We start from the raw sequence: 19,668 nt of genomic DNA on the forward strand, positions 1-19,668 counted from the left end.
GTGTGAAAAATGATACGATTTGTTGTTATTGTCACACTGAATCCTCAAAAAAATGGAACACACTAGAAGAGGGCCTAATACAACCCTCCTTAGCCTAGGCTTGAGACTGGCTATGAAGAAACATTGGCAGAGTTTGATGCCAAACCAAATAAAAAAAATGTTTAGAATATAATGCTGTTGACATTCAACTCATCAACATATCTATCAATACAGGCAAAAATTGATGAATTAATACTCTTTTTTGTTTTTTGTTTTTTTTTTCTTTTCATGAAATTAAGGGATAGAAGTAAATCCTGCAGGATTGAAAAAGTGAAAATACTAAGTCTATCATGCTAAACAATTGCAAAATGAGAACATGGTGGCCTAAGGAACATGGATTCTGACCTTATGACATGACTCTGCTATTAATATGAGCTACAATGAGAGGTCCAATATTCCCCTCCAGAACATTATTTAGGTCTGGCACCTCAACGCCTGTCTTTACATCGTGTACTAACTTGTACGGATGAGAGATGTACCTCCGAAATTCTTCTTGCCATAGATTGACGATGTTTTCCTTCCGTATACTTTTTATACTTGCAACTCTTTGTTCCTTTGCTGTCACTAGAAGTTTAGCTTTCAGTCTGTTTAGTGCTTTCATCTTATTTGCAAAGTAGCTTCTCTCACCTGCACAAAGACAACATAAAATGTAATTAAGTAGAATCCCCATTTTTATCCTTAGCAGATTTTTCTTTTCAAAAATAAGGGAAACTGACTTGGTAGTTATTTAGTTCTATGGAATGATTGTCAGGACATGTGGTTAAAACGCAAATAATATGTGAACAAAAAACTAACTTCTTCCTTATGCACGGGCAAGTTTTCTCCATGTGTTACACTAATGTAACTGCAAACTGGATTAACCATGGCCAATTATACAGATGATGCCTGGTACAACTATTAACCATTTCATCTCTTTAGGCAGCCATGTGAAACAATTTTCAAAGCCCTCAACACTAGACATCTTAATCTCTTTTATAATTTTTATTTAGCCATTAATACCCAATGGATAATTGAATTATATGAAGTCATTTGATAATTGAATTCACTAATTATTTGTAATTTACATAAGCTTTCAAAATATAGGAACTAGTTGGTTTTGGAAAATGTGCTTTGTTTTCATCTCATATTTTCACAAATAATTACAAAAATGTCACCTTCGTTTTCATTTTTCACTTGTTTTCAAAAAATTTCTGATACAAATTTCTAAAAATAGGAAACAAAGTCAAAATAAGGGAAAACTCATCATTTCCTATACTAATCTTTGAAAACTGGAAACAAAATGAAGACAAGGTCACAGTTTTGTAGTTATTTGTAAAAGACAAAATGCAAACAGAAAACATAATCTTGAATATATAATGGGAAAAAACTGAAACCAAGAAGCCAACATCTAAACAAAAACATATGCATACCAGAGGATTGGACACTTATGCCAGTAGGTATATGCTGAATGCAAACTGTATGATCAGTTTGTCTCTTGTTTTCCCCATGAATCAAGGGAGATGAGATAATCAAATCCTCAGAATCAATTTCAAGATCACAAGCATTCTCAAGGAACATGGGAATAACATCTACAGTTGCTGAGCTAGCCTGCAAATTTTGAATTAGCAAACAAATTATTTCATCAAATTTCAATACTTAGTTCATAAGCCTAAAAAACATTGATAGTTCCTTGATATACAAAGCCATTCTAAGATTGTTATAATACAGCTCAATTCACTATAGAAAAAATACAGTCAAACCTCATTGTAGCAACTCAAGAAAGGTCACAGTGATCACAGTTTTACGATACTTGCTTTGATATTTCATCAAATCCAGAATCCAACATGAATTTTTATATGCTATAAGAAGGATGTTTCTACAATATATAATATAATATCTTTTCCTGCACACGGATAATTATGATTAATTCAATTTAGTAAATTAAAAAAATTATATTGTTAGCTTTTTTTAATACCTGTTCACACATACGTAGAAAAATCTAATGGTTGATATCAATATAGAATATTAATATTATGTGACGGAATTGAGATTAATACTCTTTATAAGGTATTAGAAGACTATTCTTCCCAAAAAGAGTTTTTCTATAATACAATTCCATATGAAAACAACAGAGTATATCAGAAAGGAAAATCAGCTTGCAATTAGATAGGATGAAAGGAAATGTTCTCACCTCAAGCTGAGAAGATTCATTTGGAGAACCTCTTATCATGTAGTGAACTCCTTTCTCCCCTGAAAGATATCCATATGCACACTCAAATTCAAACTCTATAATCGCAGAATTAATTCCTCCATTCTTGAACAAACACTTGTCAACAATCCTTCCTGCATAACCTTGTCTTTTGGCCCATCTAAGATACATGATTAGGATCTGTTCTGCCCAGAGCTTGATTCACGCAGATGTAGGCCAAGGACAGCAGAAAAAGTTTACATAAATAGTTTGAGAACAAAAAATATGGAATCATAGAGCAGACAATCAGCAACTCAGTTTTACAAAGTCTAGATGAAATAGATATGTTTATTATGTGTATAACACTGAAAAAATTTGGTACTCTTCATAAGTTCCAGTACTTGAAGATAAATTCAGCAATTGTTAAGTTCACATATGAGTGAGGTTATGCTAAATTCACAGTATTGGAGACCTTGTTTACTTGTTCCTGCTTCAAATGCAAAACTCCAAGAATGAAGTAATACTAAAACTTCAACACCAGAAATTTTAATATTTTAAAGTAAAAATACCACATTCGAAGATGAAAATTGATTTCTGTAGAAAAGAGTAGGAGTCTATGACTGGTACAGCTACACACTAAGGCAAATTAAAAGGTCCAGTTGCCAATGAGAATCACTTCATTGCATGAGGAGAACAAAGATGATATTTAACTTCCATATGCATGCCTACCAAACTTTTTTTTAATCGGCAAAAATAGTATTGTATTATATATTAAACATAACAAAGTTGTACTGATGAGATTACACAGTGGCCAGTTTGAGTAGGACTATGGTGTCCTAATACATAGTTTACAACATGAACTAAGAAACCATAGTTCTGACATTATACTTATCCCATAGTTACCCCCACTTGTAGAATTATCCCACCCTAATCACATAAATGCCTCCTTCATGTTGTTGGACCAATGATGAAATGGTGTGTCAAAACCTTTATCCAGATTTTTTAACCAAGTCCAACAGAGAAATTTACCATCCTCCAACAGCTTCATATCACTAAAATTTTCCTCTTCAAAAAAAATCTTATTCCGATGCTGCCAAATACTCCAAGTCAAGGAAATCCACCAACATTTCCATTTTTGAAAATTGTTGCCATTTTCTTTCCCAACCACATGCTGGAGGAAGTGCATTCTCAGGTTTTGTGGAAGTGGTGCTGAGATGTTTGTCCATGATGATGATTCCCACCAAAGTGGCATGATTTTGCTGCAACTAAAGAAGAGATGTGTTGCATCCTCTTTATTTTTGCAGAATGGGCATGTAGGCTCATTTATATCCACATTCCTCCTGCGCAGGTTGATTTTAGTTGGTAATCTGTCCTTGATTAATCTCCACGCGAAGAAAGTGACTTTACTAGGAACTTTGACCTTCCACAACTCTGTAAAAGCACCATCCTGATTTTCATTAGTTTGGTCTGACATGAGCAACCTGTACCCATTCCGGGGTGTATAGCTATGTATACACCCGATGCCTCTTCCTTCCAAATCCACTTGTCTTCTCAATCCGGGTGAATGCTGGTGCCTACTAAATTTTCTAAGAACCTTACAGCCATATCCATCTCGCCATCAAAGAGTTCTCGTCTCCATTTGAAGTCCCATTCCCATCCTTCATCTGTGAAACTGCCCATCTTCTGAATGACATGATTTTGCTGCTTCGATATGGATAAAAGTGTAGGGTATTTCTGCTTAAGTGATACTCCATCCTCTTTCCATCCATCCTCCCAGAATTTAGCCTTTGCTTCACACCCTACTTTCCATTTTACCCCTTTAACTAAACAAATGCCATCTATGTCAGTAGAAGCTATGCTATTTATATCCTTCCACCATGCTGATACTCTACTGCCCCTTCTTTCCCCCTCCAAGTTACACCAGTCACCATATTTTGAAATAAGTATTTTAGCCCACAATTCTCCTTGGTTATGGAAGAGGTTCCACTTCCACTTTCTAAGAAGAGCTTAATTAAACTTCCTAAGGTCCCTAATTTCAATTCCTTCTTTCTCCTTTGGTAGACATACCGACGCCCACTTCACCCACACTATGTTCTTCTGCTCCATATCTCCACCCCACAGAAAACGCCTTCGTATCCACACTAGTTTATCCAGAATGTTGTTTGGAGTCCTGGAAAAAGAGAAATATATAGGAATAGAATTTAGGATAGACTTTATGAGTGTTACCCTTTCCCAAATGATAATAGTTTTTGTTTCCATTTCGCCAATTTTCTCTCACATTTCTTGATGATAGGATCCCACATCTTGGAACACCTTGGAATTGTCCCAATCGGGATACCCAAATATAGAAAAGGTATGGCCGGTAGCCTGCAATTTAAGTAACTAGCAGCAACCACCTTCCAACTCTCCGAGATCCCAATTGCCCCAAAACTACTCTTTGAGAAATTAATTTTGAGGCCTGAGACTAGTTCAAAACTTCTCAAAATCACCTTAATCGCTTTCACATTTTCCATGGATGCTTTCCCAAAGAAAAGTGTATTATCTGTATACTACAATATGCTAACTTTGACCTCATTTTTGCCCACAAGGAATCCTTGAAACAAGTTTTTCTCCATTGCTTCTCTCACCAATCCATTTAGTCCTTCCACAACAACGTTAAATAAGAGCGGAGCTAATGAGTCCCCTTGTCTTAGACCTCTTTGGGGGGTGAACTCAGACATAGGGCTACCATTAATCAGTATGGATATAGAAGCGGATTATAAGTAGCCCTCAATCCATGATATCCATTTTGTACAAAACCCCATCCTCTTCAACAACAGAAATTCCCAACATACTGAATTATAAGCCTTTTCGTAATCTACTTTGAAAACCAAGCACGACTTGTTCCTTATCTTTGCTTTGTGGATTACTACTTCATTTGCAATGAGTGCTCTGCAGCAAATGTCGACCTTCTATAAATGTTGATTGTGTCTCATCTATTAGTATTGGCCGCACCTCCTCAACCTCCTTGCTAACACCTTGGCCACAATTTTGTATATGCTACCTATAAGAGAAATAGGTCTGTAATCATTTAAGTTCTGCGAGTTGTTTACCTTGGGGATGAGAGCAATGAAGGATGCATTACACCCCTTCGGGAAGGTTCCATGAACAAAAAACTCAGCCATGAAGCAAAGCATGTCAACCTTGATAACTTCCCAGAATTCCTTAATGAATATGAAAATAAGGTCGTCTGGATTAGGGGTCTTATCACTCCCACACCGCATCCTTAATTTCATTTTTGGTAAATGGCCCCGACAATCTTTCATTGTGTTGTTGTCCAATGACTTTAAAGCTAACCTCATCTAGTTTGAGCCTCACCCACTCTTCCTCCTGAAATCTGTTCTTGAAGAACAAGCGTGTCTCCTCCTTCACCCTTTCGAGGTCATCAATCCAAACACCATTTACAAACACTCCTCTCAAGGTGTTGGATCTACGGTTTAAGTTTACAACTCTATGGAAAAACTTTGGAATTACTATCCCCCTCTTTGATCCATCTTGACCTTGCCTTTTGCCTCAATAAGGACTTGTGAGATTGGACAGCTGACCACAACTCCTCCTGAAGCTTTTTCCTACCTAGTAATTCTTGGGCAGATAGTTGTCTTACATCACCTTCAGCTTCTAGCTTGTTTAACTCATTCTCAATGGTTACTAGCTTCTGCTGGGAATCTCCAAAATGATCCTTATTCCATACTCTCGATGTGGCCTTGATTCCTTTTATTTTTTCTTTGAGCACAAAACCCCCTCATCCCCTTACCTGATTATTCAACCAAGATTCTTGAACCACCTTTTGAAATGATTTGTCACGGAACCAACAATTTAGGATCCGAAAAGGTCGGGGGTCCCCAATCAGCAATTTCAAACTTTAGAACGACTAGGAAATGTCTGAGAAGTTTCTTTCCAAAATAAACTATGTCGTGCCTTGGCATTTATGAAATCATTCAGCAGAGACAAGAAATCTGTCAAATCTTCTCTTTGTTGTTCCATTTGGCTTGTACCAAGTGAATTTTCTCCCCACATAAGGCACATCTTCAACTTGAAGGTCCTCTGTCCATCCATTCGTTGAAGTCATCCATATTGGTATCATTTACCCTCCTTTGACTCAGCCCTATTCTCTCCTCTGCTGTTCGAATGTTGTTAAAATCTCCAAGTATGCACCATAGCACTCATGGGTTTAAATCTCTCAATTGTTTGATTTGGTCCCACAAATTTCTCTTCTGAATCATGTCACATGGTGCATATGTGTTGACAATAGACATCTTTTGTCCACCAGGGATCCATATCCCCTCTAGATAGATGAAGCCTTGCCCACATATCTTCTTGTCCAATCTGAAGGAGCTTTCGTTCCACAAACATAGTCCTCATGCTCTATTGATGGCTGGTTGCATTTCCCACTTGACATTTGTATCTCCCCACAGAGCATGACAGATATAATTATCTAAATGTTTCTTCTTAGTCTCTTGTATACACAACATGTTTGTTCTCTCCTTTTTTACCATTCTTCTTAATGCAGCCCATTTTATTCCCTCCCTAGCCCCCTTATGTTATACATAATGATCTTCATTATCTAGACCCCTTATTTCCTAACTTGTCAACATCTTTCTTATCCCTTTCCTCCATATTCATTAACTTTATGACCATTGTTGCACCTGTTGTTGCACATGTAACTCCTAGATTTTGCGTCGTGTTCCATTGTGATGTGACTTCCCTTATTTGAACACATGTTTCATGGCTATTGTTTTGTAGTGGAGCCTATGTTGGAGGCTGCTCTTTGTCCAGTTCTTTCCACTCTGCCACTTCTTTCAACCCACTACCTCTCATTGCTGGTGAGAGGTTATCATGGTTCTTAATTACACTGTTAACTTCATTGTGGGCATTGTTGTTTGTGTTTTTAAGAGCCCAACAGTGTGCCCATGGCCCAGTTGCTTTCTACACCCTCTGCTTCTTGAGTATACCTTCTCCATGTGCCTTGGGCCTTTTTGTTCACAATTAACATTGCCTTTTGCACCTTTTGTTTTGTTGTGAAGTGTATCTTTTGAGAGGCCCATTGGGGGCCCACCACCCTCCACATTTTGTAAACCAACGCATGGATTTGTAGCCACTAATTCAAAATTTGTTGGCATCATTAGGTCCACCTCAATCCCACTACCTTCCTTACAATTTTCCTATTCTAATGCATGTTCCCTTTCCATAATTACCGCTGCTACCTTCTTTGTCTCCTTTATTAGTCCCTTCTCTGTCATATCTTCGTTGATTTTGTCCTCATTTTCTTTTTAGCGATTTGAGGTGTGATTAGACTTATTTACTTTCCCTTGTGCCTGTATTTTTTCACTTTTATCAGGCCTATGGTTGCTTCGGTCAACTTCTCTTTGACCACTACAAGTGTCGGATATGACCCACTCATGTGCTCGTGTCAGTAACTTCTGTTTATTGACCTGTGGTTTGTTGAAATGGTATTGTCCATCAGTCCGTTGTGCCACCGTGACACCTCAACCCTGCTCGTCGCCCTCTGCACTCGGTAGAAAGTCCTCTTCCGATGGTTCTATTTCTGACATTACATCTCCGTTCATCATTTGCGTCCCTATTTCACTTTCACTATCGTCGGAGCTTATTTCCTCTGATGACCCTATGGATATTCTTCCCCAACATTTGCATCTATCCTGGTTGTATCATGTTTCTTCAATCATATGCACAGTATTCTACCCTATTAATCCATGTTGAGACCATGTGTTGGATTAATGGTTGTCGTAGTGTTTTAACTAGTATCCGCCCCCTATCCAGCCTATAGAGTTCGTCCATCTCGTCATCCACCTCCACCGCTTCTCCTACCGTCGTGGCAATCTATTTAATGTGCTTCAAGTCCCAGACATGCAAGGGTATACCCTAGCATAATAGCCAGACTAGACGATATCCAGTTCTCAGCTGAGGAGTCGACTTTTCCAACGAGTAGAATAAGGATGAGCCTTGCTCATTTGCTTCCTTCACCATTTGTGCAGCTTTGGTCTCTGTGAGGCCTATTAACAATACCATGTCATCTCTAATATACTTTGGCGTGATGTCGTCGCCCCCATTCCACATGAGATCATCTTCCATTCTATCAAACAACGCAAGGTTCTTCAATCTTCCCACCCATGTATTATTTAGCCATGTTTTTTCTTTCATAGGTATGTTCAACTGCACTGACGAATAAGATACAAATCCAGTTGGACTCGGGTTTCTGAGATTTCTTCCTCGTGTCAAGTTCTTGCTATCCGTCATCAGGACCTTCACATACAAGGTTGTCTCTTTCATCTGTTGGAGTTGTTTCCCCATCGTATCTGCAAGGGTACCTTTACTGTTCGTGTCTTCTAACAACTTATATGAAGTTTTTTCCATCCTTTGCTTGGTGTTCCAGTTGGCTGCTCCATGTCCCTTTTCCTGTCGTCGTCCTCTACTAGCTTTTCCATGTGATGTCCTCTCTCTTCCATGCTTTGATACATTGACATGCATCTTTAATCCCCCTACTACCAGGTTATCCAGCTTTCTCTCCAACCAAGTAACATCCTTCACCCCCTTGAATCTTACAAATCCGTATCTCTTGCCCCTCTTATTACGGTTTCTTGCGATGAATACCTCTCGAACATCCCCCCATTTTTTAAACTCGTACCACAAATTAGTTTCATTCATATCTTCAGGAAATCTTGTGAAATAGAATGAGTGAACATCAGATGCATCCCTCCAATTTATTTTCCTTATTTCTCGCTGCTGGCCATACCCATTTCCATCGTGGCTCCGTCGGGGATCCTACGGTCACCCACTCTCTATTTCTCTCACCCCCCAAGTCTCTCTTTTTGTTTCTCTCTCTACCTTTCTCTCACATCTCTCTACCTCAGAAGCTTTGCTCTCATGCCTACCAAACTATATACAATAAACTTCAAAACAACTGCTGAAGTGAATAATCAATTTTAGAATGCATCATAATCAGGATTAAGTTTTTACTAATATAGTAACACAAAAAATCACACATCAACCAGATTCACAAGTTATAGTTTAAACATAATCATAATGAAGTTCAAACATTACATTATCAAACCTTTGAATAGATGCCATTAGGTCCAGCTTTTATAACCAAACATGCTCCTGCCATATCGAAAGGCCCTTTAAGAAGCTTAGAAATCTCATACTGATCTAGAATCTCACTCACATCCAATGATGTTTCATATGCTTGTTTATAAAGACCATAATCAATAACATTTATCTCAGCCAACTGATTGATCAGCTTTGCTTCCTCTACCTGCTGGGCATACAATAGGGCACTGTATTGTTTTTTTTCAAATAATAAGAAAAAAAACTAGCATGGAATTTGTCATGTGTTTTAGTGGTGTTAGCAAAGGTGCAATTTGAGCCATATGGCTAATCAAGCCATAATTTTCATCTATTAGCGAAATTCTGGCCAACCTTAGCAAAACTTTGTTTTCCAGTTTTCCTAAGCCATACATATAATATATCATTCAGCACTTACAAGAAGTATGGTGGACCAAAGGCAGCAAGCAAGAGGATTAGCTGCAGAACTAATGTTTACAGTAGCTAGAGGTAATATAAGGTAATTCTGGTTGAATGAAAGATGTCATCCACAAATTGAAGGCTATCTTTGAGCTTTATAGAACATCTATCTAACTAAAGATCATAACGATTATCTCGTACATAGAAGTATTCTTTGTACACTTCTTTCTTCATTTTAATAGCTGCATTTCAATTTATTTTTTATTAGTTTATTAGAGTCCCCACATACCATTAGTTTAGTGGCTAACACAATCATCATTTCATATGAATTAAATTTATATAGAAGAGAAGACAAATAATACTGCCAAAATTCAGATGAAACTGATGGGAACAAAGCATTACCTTGTATTTCAAGTCCCTTAGAGAATCAACCACTTTGGCACTGTTTTCCAACTTGACAATGATGTCATTGGACTTAGCTGGATCATTCCACATATCAAAATCCCATACCATTTCTTCCAAGGCTGTCAATGCAAAATTTTCAGCACGATGTACTGCATCTTCAATTTTCCTTTTTAGAGAAAATAAACCTGATCATATTTGAATGATTGTTATGATTGACGGAAATAATAAGTGAAATAAAGCACTTACCAACAGTTTATATAAGAGACTATACTATCATGAGTTGTTATGTGATATTGACTTTACGTTGGCTAAGTAGATTTGCAGAAGAGTCATTGAACTATCAAGAATTTACAATCAGCTTATAATTTGCTTTGAAGGTTTGCTCGGCCCAGGAAAGAGGAGGACAAACAAAACAAATCAAGTGAATATTTATGCATGATAAAAGCCACTATCATGGCATCAAATATAGAAAGGGGAAAATAGATATGCACGATCCGCGATGATCATAGATGCAATTGGCATGAAGTGTATGGCATAACTACAAAGAGCAACATTCTTCAAACAAATTTATAAATTTATATTAACAAATAATGTTGTGTATAGATAGGCAAATGCTAACCAGCCCAAGGACAAAAGTTATGGAAACAAAAAATAGAAAGTCTTTAATGGAAAAGACAACATTTATTATATAAAAAAACAAAGCATTCAACACGTGCTTTCAAGTAATTTGACGCATTTAATAAAGTGTATTCAACACCCCTTAACCATTGCTCTTAGGGAACTGGTAACCAACTATACCCGTATAGATAATATAATAGTTGATGTTGTTTCTCTATTTTTATCACAGAATCAAGTTTAACATGCCTATATTTCTGTTGCATCATATATCCAAACTACTCATTATCTAAAAAGACTAAATGATAAGAGGTAAGAGGTCTCCTATTAATCCCAAAGACATTTTTCCAGAATCAGACGAGTGGGCCATTTATCTAAAGGCACAGTTCTTTAGACCTTATCTTCATGTTATGTTGAAATTAGACATACAAAAAGGTATTGAACCTTAGAAGCTTGAAACTCCCATAGTCCCACTCCACATTTGACATTGGTGAAAGATCTGTTGCACAGAAAAAAGATAACATTTGCAACCAAGATATCATCATCCAAATTAAAAGAAATCATTACTAATTGAAAATACACTCCTTCAAACGAAAAAAGAGTTATTTTGTACTATTGTTGCCACAATATATTGGTATACTGATGTAGCTCCATGTGGAGCTTGTAGGCCTTGGATCTTCTTCATCAATGGAGTCCTTTGCTTCTTGAAGATGAGTGAAAGTGGAATGGAGAAGGAAGAGGATTGGAGACATAACTTTAAGGAGAAGATGAGTCAAGAAGAAGCTCACCACCATAGGAAGCCATGGATAAGAGCTTGAAGGTAGGAGAAAATGAGTGGAGGGAGAGGGAGGGAAGGAGCACAAAATTTTGTGCCTCAAATGAGGTTTGAGCTTTAAAGTGTAATTCTCAAATGATCAAAGTTGAAAAAATGCACACACGTGGCCTCTATTTATAGCCTAAGTGTCACACAAAATTGGAGGGAAATTTGAATTTCTATTCAAATTTCACTTTGTAGAAGCAAGCTTCATGATGATGAATCAAGTTGATTCAAGATTGTTTTGATGATAACAAAGATGATGACAAAAATCCCAAGAGAATGATTTCAAGGTTGAGTCAACAAGTTCAAGTTCAAGATTAATTTCAAGTTTCATGAGAAGAAATCAAGAAGATTCAAGAATCAAGAGAAGTTTGATTTCAAGATTCAAGAAAAGAAGAATTCAAGTTTCAAGAGAAGAAATCAAGAAGACTTCATAAGGGAAGTATTGAAAAGATTTTTCAAAAAACAAACATAGCACAATTTTGTTTTTCAAAAGAGCTTTCTCAAAATTTTCTAAGTTACCAGAGTTTTTACTCTCTGGTAATCGATTACCAATTTCCTGTAATCGATTACCAGTAGCAAAGTTTGATTTCAAAAACTTTCAAATGAATTTGCAACGTTCCAATTGATTTCAAAATGGTATAATCAATTACAAGATATTGGTAATCGATTACCAGTGTCTATGAACATTGAAATTCAAAATCAAAGTGTGAAGAGTCACATCCTTTCATAAAAGCTTTGTGTAATCGATTACAAGGATTTGGTAATCGATTACCAATGACAAGTTTTGAACAAAAATCAAAAGATGAAACTCTTCCAATGGTTTTTAGGTTTTTTCTAAAGGTTATAACTCTTCCAATGGTTTTTATTGACCAGACATGAAGATTCTATAAAAGCAAGACCTTGACTTACATTTGAAGAACTTTTTGACATAACTTTTATATATATTCTTTGACAACTTTTGAATCTCTTTGAACATATTCTTGAACTTCTTCTTCTTCTTTCTTTGCAAAAGCTTTCTAAAAGTTTTCTGGGTTTCCAAACCTTGAAAACAAAAGTGTGCTATATCTTTTTCTTTCTCTTCTCCCTTTGCCAAAAAGAATTCGCCAAGGACTAACTGCCTGAATTCTTTTTGTGTCTCTCTTCTTCATTTTCCAAAAGAATAAAGGACTAACCGCCTGAATTCTTTTGTGTCTCCCTTCTCCCTTTTCAAAGAATTCAAAACGACACAGTCTGAGAATTCTTTTGATTCTTCCCTTTCCCTAAAGCAAAAGATTTCAAAGGACTAACCGCCTGAGAATTCTTTTGTTTCCCCTTCACAAAGTTTCAAAGGACTAACTGCTTGAGAACTTTGTCTTAACACATTGGAGGGTACATCTTTTGTGGTACAAGTAGAGGGTACATCTACTTGGGTTGTTGTAACTGAGAACAAGAGAGGGTACATCTCTTGTGGATCAGTTCAAGTGGAAGGTACATCCACTTGGTTGTTACAAAGAGAACAAGGGAGGGTACATCCCTTGTGGATCTTTGCTTGTAGAGGATTTTACAAGGTTGAAAAGAAATCTCAAGGACCGCAGGTCACTAGGGGACTAGATGTAGGCACGGGTTGTTGTCGAACCAGTATAAAACTCTTGTGTTTGTCTTCTTCTTCCCTACACTCTTTAATTTCCACTGTGCACTTTAATTATCGCTTTTACTTTTGGTTAAGTTTCTATTTTTTTTCTTTACTTTCTTAACATTATAGTAAAAGCCTAAGAAGGGTAAATTTTAATTAGTAAAGGTCCAGTAATAATTAATTCAACCCCCCTTCTTAATTATTCCGAGGCCACTTGATCCAACACACTTGAATTTGAAATTAAATTTGTGGAGCCAAATTTTGGATCCAAAATTTGACTAATTATGATTAGTAAATTTTAGCTATGGTTCAGCCCACTAATCCAAGATCAAGTCCAAGATTCTCCACTAAGTGTGCTTAGGTGTCATGAGTCATGTAAAGCATGAAAGACATGCACAAAGTGTGACTATATAATGTGGCAATGGGGTGTAGCAAGCAAATGCTCACCTCCCCCTCTAAAATATAATTGAATTGGGCTTCTCCCAATTCAATTAAATTTATTTCCCAACACACACATCAAATTCTTAATGCATGTGAAATTACAAAACTACCCCTAATACAAAAACCATAGTTAAGGTGCCCTAAAATACAAGGGCTGAAAAATCCTATATTTCTAGGGTACCCTACCTACATTATGGAGCCCTAAATACAAGACCCAAAAATAATGAAACCTTAATCTAATATGTACAAAGATAAGTGGGCTCATACTTAGTCCATGGGCTCGAAATCTACCCTAAGGCTCATGAGAATCCTAAGGCCTTCTCTTGCATCTATGGCTCAATCTTCTTGGGATCTTCTATCCAATGCCCTTAGGGGGTAGGATTGCATCATATACTATTCTCAAAACTAGAGTAATCCTCTAACTAATGCTTTACCCATAACAATTGTGAGCAACAACTTGCAGTAGACACATACTCAACTTCTAATATGGATAAAGCAATGGATTTTTTCTTCTTACTTGTCCAAGGTATCAGACAAGGTCTAATATAATGGAATCCACCACTTGTACCTTTTTGTTCAACTCTATCTTCTACATAGCTTGCCTTACAATATCCTACTAACTTGAAATCTTGATTTTTTTTATAGAACAAACTTTGGTTAGTGATACCTACTAGATAGTGTAAGATCTTCTTGAAAGCTTTGAAATGTGACTCTAGAGGATCAAAACTGAAATCTAGCACACAAACATACACTATAAGCTATAAACATATATAGAATTGAGCCAATCATACCTCCATAGATCATATAATCTATTGGTTTACCTGATTCGTCTCTGCTTAGAGGATTGGAAGCGTGCATTGGTGTTTTCATTGGTTTGGCGCGTTCCATCTTGAACTTTTTTAGAAGCTCTTTAGTTTATTTCTATTGATGTATGTATATTCCTTTGTTGTCTTACTAGATCTAAAGCCCTATAAAGAACTTAAATTCTCCTATAATGCTTTTGTTCTTAGGTTTAGGGACAAGAGTCCAAACATCATTTCTGGTGAAATGATGGAGTTTTTTTTTCCATTGCAATGATCCAATCATCATCTATTCAAGCTTCATCTATCATCTTAGGTTCAATTTCAGAAACAAGAGCATAAGACGAAAGATCTTTGAATAATGATCTTGCTTTTACTCCTTCAGTCTAATCTCTAATAATCTGATCTTGAGAGTGATAGTTAACGAATTTCCACTCCTTCGTTTGAGGTTATTGAATTTATGATTCTCCAAACCAGGGATGAATTTCATCAGACTATTTCACTTTATTTATCTTGGGTGCAACAAATAGATCAATCTACATATCTACAAAATCATACCCAAGTTCTGATAGCTTCCTATTTGTTGTTAGACCATCATTAAACTTAACATGAATAGATTCTTCCATGACTAAAGTTCTTGAATTAAACACTTTGGAAGCTTTAAATGTGTCAGAATATCCTAGGAAGATTCCTTTATCCATCTTTGAACCAAACTTTGCAAGTTTATCTCATGTGTCAGGGATAAAACACTTACATCTGAATGGATGAAAGTATAAGATATTGGGTCTTCTTCATCTCCATAGTTGATAATGAATTTTCTTTATCAATGGTCTTATCAGTATTCTGTTTTGAACATAGCACACTATGTTTATTGCTTTTGCCCATAAGTGTTTAGGAAGTGAGTTTTCACAAAGCATGGTCCTAGCCATTTCTTGCATAGTTCTATTTTTCCTTTCAACTACCCCATTTTGTTGAGGCGTACTCGGCAAAGAGTAGTTGTAGAAAATATCATTCCTTTCACACAATGATTTAAACTCAACATTCTCAAACTCAGTTCCATGATCACTTCTGATAGAAGAAATACAAAAACCTTTTTTTTCATTTTTAACTCTCTTAAAGAATATCCTAAAGACCTTGAAAGACTCATGTTTATGTGCAAGGAAGTAAACCCATGTATATCTTGAATAGTCATCAACTATGAAAAAGCCATATTTCTTTCCTCTCAAACTTAACGTTCAAAGTTGGTCCAAATAAATCTATGTTCAATAGTTGTAATGGCCTGTAGTGAAAACAACATCTTTTGATTTAAAAGAAGTTTTGATTTATTTCTCTTGTTGACATGCTTCAAATAGAAGATGAGTTTTCCATCAAATCTTAGGCAATCCTTTCACTAAATCCTTTCATAGATAGTTTTGAAATATGTTTCAGATTGACATGTCTAACTTTTTATGCTAAATCCAACTCTCATCTTCTCTAGAAAGCAGACACGTTACATTCTGTTTACTTAGACCTATTAGATAAATCTCATACAGAATGTTGTGTCGTCTAGCAATAAAGAAGGACTTGCCATCTTTTTCCTTGACTATATATTGGTCTTTGTTGAAGGACATAATATAACAACTATTGCAAAATTGACTTATGCTCAGTAAGTTATACTTCAGACCTTCAACATATAAGATGTTGTCTATGGAGGCTAAAAAGGGAATACTAATTTTACCTATATAAGAAATATTTCCCTTACCCATGCCTCCAAAGGAAATTGTTCCTCCTTCAACTAGCTTTAGGTTGAGGAACATAGACCTTTCCCACGTCATGTGTCATTAGCATCCACTATCTAGGTACCAACTTAATCTCTAGCCTTTTCCTACCAAGGATATCTGCAATAGGAACATATATGAGATTTTGAAACCCAAATCTTTTTGGCTTCATGAGCATTAGTACTTTTAGACATTTCTTTCTTGTTATGGATTCATCTAAACTTGGAATGTCTAGACTTACCATAGAAGTCACATTTTTCTAAGATAGACTGTAACTTAGAAAATTATGCTCCTTTTTCCAGACCTAGACCAGACTTGTCATAAGGATGTTGATGGAATTTTAACAGCATGGTTAAAGTGTTATAACTTTCCAAAAAAATCCAAAGTATTTAGTAAGACAAACAATGTCCTCTCTTAGTTTTTCAATTGTAGTGGATTCATCAGTCTTACTGGCCTAACTTAGACTCTCTTCCAAAGTCTGGATTTTCTTTTTCAGATCTTAATTTGATTTATTCAGCTCAGTATTCTCATAAATAGATATTTTATATTTTTCTTTATACTTTTTGCATTGAAGAGAAATCATATGATTATTCTGAAGAAGAACATCATAGGGCATCTCTTCTTCATTGTTGGATGAAGAACAAGAAGAGGTATCAAATTCAAAGCAGGTTTTTACCTCAAGCTTTTCATTTGTATCTGCCATCAAATAGATGTTGGCTTTCTCATCATCTAAATTGTTACTCTTCTCATTGTCAGAGTCATCCCAAGTGACCATCAAACTTTTCTTTTTCTTGTCACCAGAGTGTCTCTTCCTTTTTAACTAAGGGCAGTCGGCTTTCATATGTCCAGGCTTTCTGCATTTGAAATGGATGATCTCATTGCTCTCCTCCTTGTGTTTCTTCTTGAATCTAGTGTCTTTCCGTCTGGAGAAGTGCTAGAACTTTCCTTTCTTTTTCATCATCTGTTTGAACTACTTGGACATGAGGACCACCTCATCATTTATGGATCCCTCAGAACTGTTATCTGAGCCATCCAACTCAGCCATCCACACTTTTAGAGTTTTAGAAGAGCTTTTCTTTTCTTCTTGTTTAGAGCTAACTGCTCCAGTCTCAAGGGAAACAGAATCTCTCTTAGGAAGATGATCTCGGTTCTGAAGGTGAACTTCGTGAACTCTTAGGATACCTTACAGTTCATCCCATGCTAGAGTTTTCAAATTTCTAGCTTCTTGGATGGTTGTTGTTTTTAGTTCCCACACCTTGGAAAAGTTGTCTAGAATCTTCAGATTTATCTGAGCTTTGGTGAAGATGTGTCTTAGAGCTTTAAAACCATTTAAAAGCACTTGAAGTCTTCCAAACATGTTGTCCATAGATTCTTCTTTCATGGAGAAGCTTTCATAATGTCGCGCCAGAGTGGTAGCCTTTCTTAGTTGAACATCTTCTATTCCTTCATAGTTGTTGCTCAGTAAGTCCCAAATCTTTTTGGTTGTCTTCAGTATGCATATTTTGTTGTACTCATTCTTGGATAGAGTGCATGTCATAGCATAATGAGATTTTGTGTTTAGATCCATTATAGCAAGTTCTTCGTTTTCCCATCCTACTTCATGCCTGGGAATGAGTATATCTCCATTTGTGATGATCAAACAGAGTCTATAGTGGTTGGACTTGATGTACATCTCCATTTTGTCTTTCCAATAAGGATAGTCCTCTCCGGTGACGCCTGGTGACCTCACAAGGGATGCTCCCTCAACAATGAACTGACTATTGTTGTTGTTATTTGCCATCAGAATTTTTTCCTCTAGACACTGTAAGGTACTCAACTCTTAAAGCTTGAGTTCTAATACCAAATTATAAAGGCAAATATCAAAAGAATAGGGGTTGAATTTTGATTTTTACTAAACTTAAAACCTTTTTCAAGAACAATGTTATCGTCTGATGAAGAAAAACTAAAGAAACAAATATTAGATTTTCACAAAGCAAATTAGATGATAGTTTTAGATCATACAAATCAAACAGAGTTTTTCAAATGCAAAGATCACATTCAAACCCTAAGTTAGTTTGAAGAGCAGAAATACATAAGACACAAGAAATTTATACTGGTTCATCTCAACCACCGAGATTATATTCAATTCTTGGAAACCCACCAAGATTCACTAACTTTAACAAGTTACAAGTATTTATCCCTACCACTTTTGGCTCTTTACGTCAAGCTCTATACCAAGCTTGTTACAACCGATTCTTTATTCTACCAAACCACTACTGACTCTAACACAAATAAGAAGAACTGTTTGTTTTGATTGCACAATGATTAACGCTCAATCATCTTATAAACAAATAGATACTTTAAATACTTAGTCTTTTCTCTCAAGATAATCAAAGTGTTTCAAGAGATATTCTAAACTTTACAATAATTTACACAAAGATATTTTTACAGAAAGAATTTGAATAATGAGTGCTTCAATTCATACTACATGTCTTCAAAGTTTATGGTATTTATAGGCCTCCTTCAATCAAGTATATGTTGTCTCTAAATGAACGTATTTTTGCTCTTAAGCTCGCATATGAAGAATGTGACTGTTGGGAAATTAAATGCATGCACTTCCTCATGCTGAGAAATCACTCTTCATTGTTGGCGTGTTGAATACTACATTAGGAAACCACTTCCTTTTGCGTCAAAGAAGGTATGTGCAATAGAACTCTTCTTATTGAGGAATTTTAGAACTTGACTTCTTTTATTCTTCGTAGGATTCAACAAATCCTAAGAGAATGTGTCTCCAAAATAGATCTCATACACAAAGTATTAAATGAAGTCTTATAAATGTCATCTTTAATGTCATATCATCATGATTTTATTGCTATCATCTGAACATCAAAAGTAGACTTCACGAAATATGTTCTTATGACATAAATATCTTTTGACTTAAAAGTCCTAAACATAAAAAATAAGTCTAACCAGAAATCAAAAAATAAAACAAAAATTAATATTAAATTTCTTCAATTATTTGTGGAACTTATATTTTACTTAATTTTCTCCATAATATGAGACAATTTTGATGTCTTAAATTGTTAATAAAATGATCCAATTTTTTTTTTAAAAAAATATCATTTCAAAAGAGAAAATAAATTCAAATTTAAAAGATACATTACCAATACAATTTTTTTTAAAAGATACTTCCTCCAATTTTGAATTCAAATATAAGGAAAAGAAATATCTTACAGTGTTGATTTTAAATATAAACAAATCTCAACTAATTTTACTCTATTGAATGTTATTTTCAAAATACCCAAGAAAACTAGACAAAATAATTAGGAATGGCAAATTTTTTTTTTTCACAAGACAAAAATTAATTATTTAAATTTTAGTTTAATAAAAATAAAATATAACAAAATAAATATAATCACTTTTTGATGAAAAAGAAACACAAAAAAATGAAGTATTTATTTTCAATAGTTCAACTGTAGTTTTTTTTTTCAAACACAATATAAAAAATAACATTG

At 35.5% G+C, this 19,668-nt stretch overlaps 1 protein-coding gene across 1 annotated transcript; it reads right to left on the reverse strand.

Annotated features, from left to right (window-relative positions):
• Positions 1–265: 265 nt before the first annotated feature.
• LOC100779313 (peptide chain release factor PrfB3, chloroplastic) lies at positions 266–14,505 on the reverse strand. The gene is made up of 6 exons (XM_014768307.2): positions 14,409–14,505; positions 10,127–10,314; positions 9,315–9,515; positions 2,210–2,422; positions 1,449–1,626; positions 266–666 (listed from the first exon to the last, which is right to left on the reverse strand). The coding sequence occupies exons 1-6, from the start codon at positions 14,503–14,505 to the stop codon at positions 386–388; spliced, it is 1,158 nt and encodes a 385-aa protein (XP_014623793.2). The 3' UTR covers positions 266–385.
• Between the last annotated feature and the right edge of the window lie 5,163 nt (positions 14,506–19,668).

Source organism: Glycine max, chromosome 2 (genome assembly GCF_000004515.6).
Source record: "Glycine max cultivar Williams 82 chromosome 2, Glycine_max_v4.0, whole genome shotgun sequence".
In the NCBI taxonomy this organism is placed as follows: Eukaryota; Viridiplantae; Streptophyta; class Magnoliopsida; order Fabales; family Fabaceae; genus Glycine; species Glycine max.

What these genes read in the sequence shown, in the direction of transcription:
- LOC100779313 (XM_014768307.2), bottom strand. Translation starts at nt 14,505, where the DNA reads ATGGAACGCGCCAAACCAATGAAAACACCAATGCACGCTTCCAATCCT. An exon ending in TAAGGGACTTGAAATACAAG is followed by an intron (nt 9,516 to 10,126) that starts GTAATGCTTTGT and finishes TATGCCCAGCAG; the next exon opens with GTAGAGGAAGCAAAGCTGAT. An exon ending in ATGAATCTTCTCAGCTTGAG is followed by an intron (nt 1,627 to 2,209) that starts GTGAGAACATTT and finishes CAAAATTTGCAG; the next exon opens with GCTAGCTCAGCAACTGTAGA.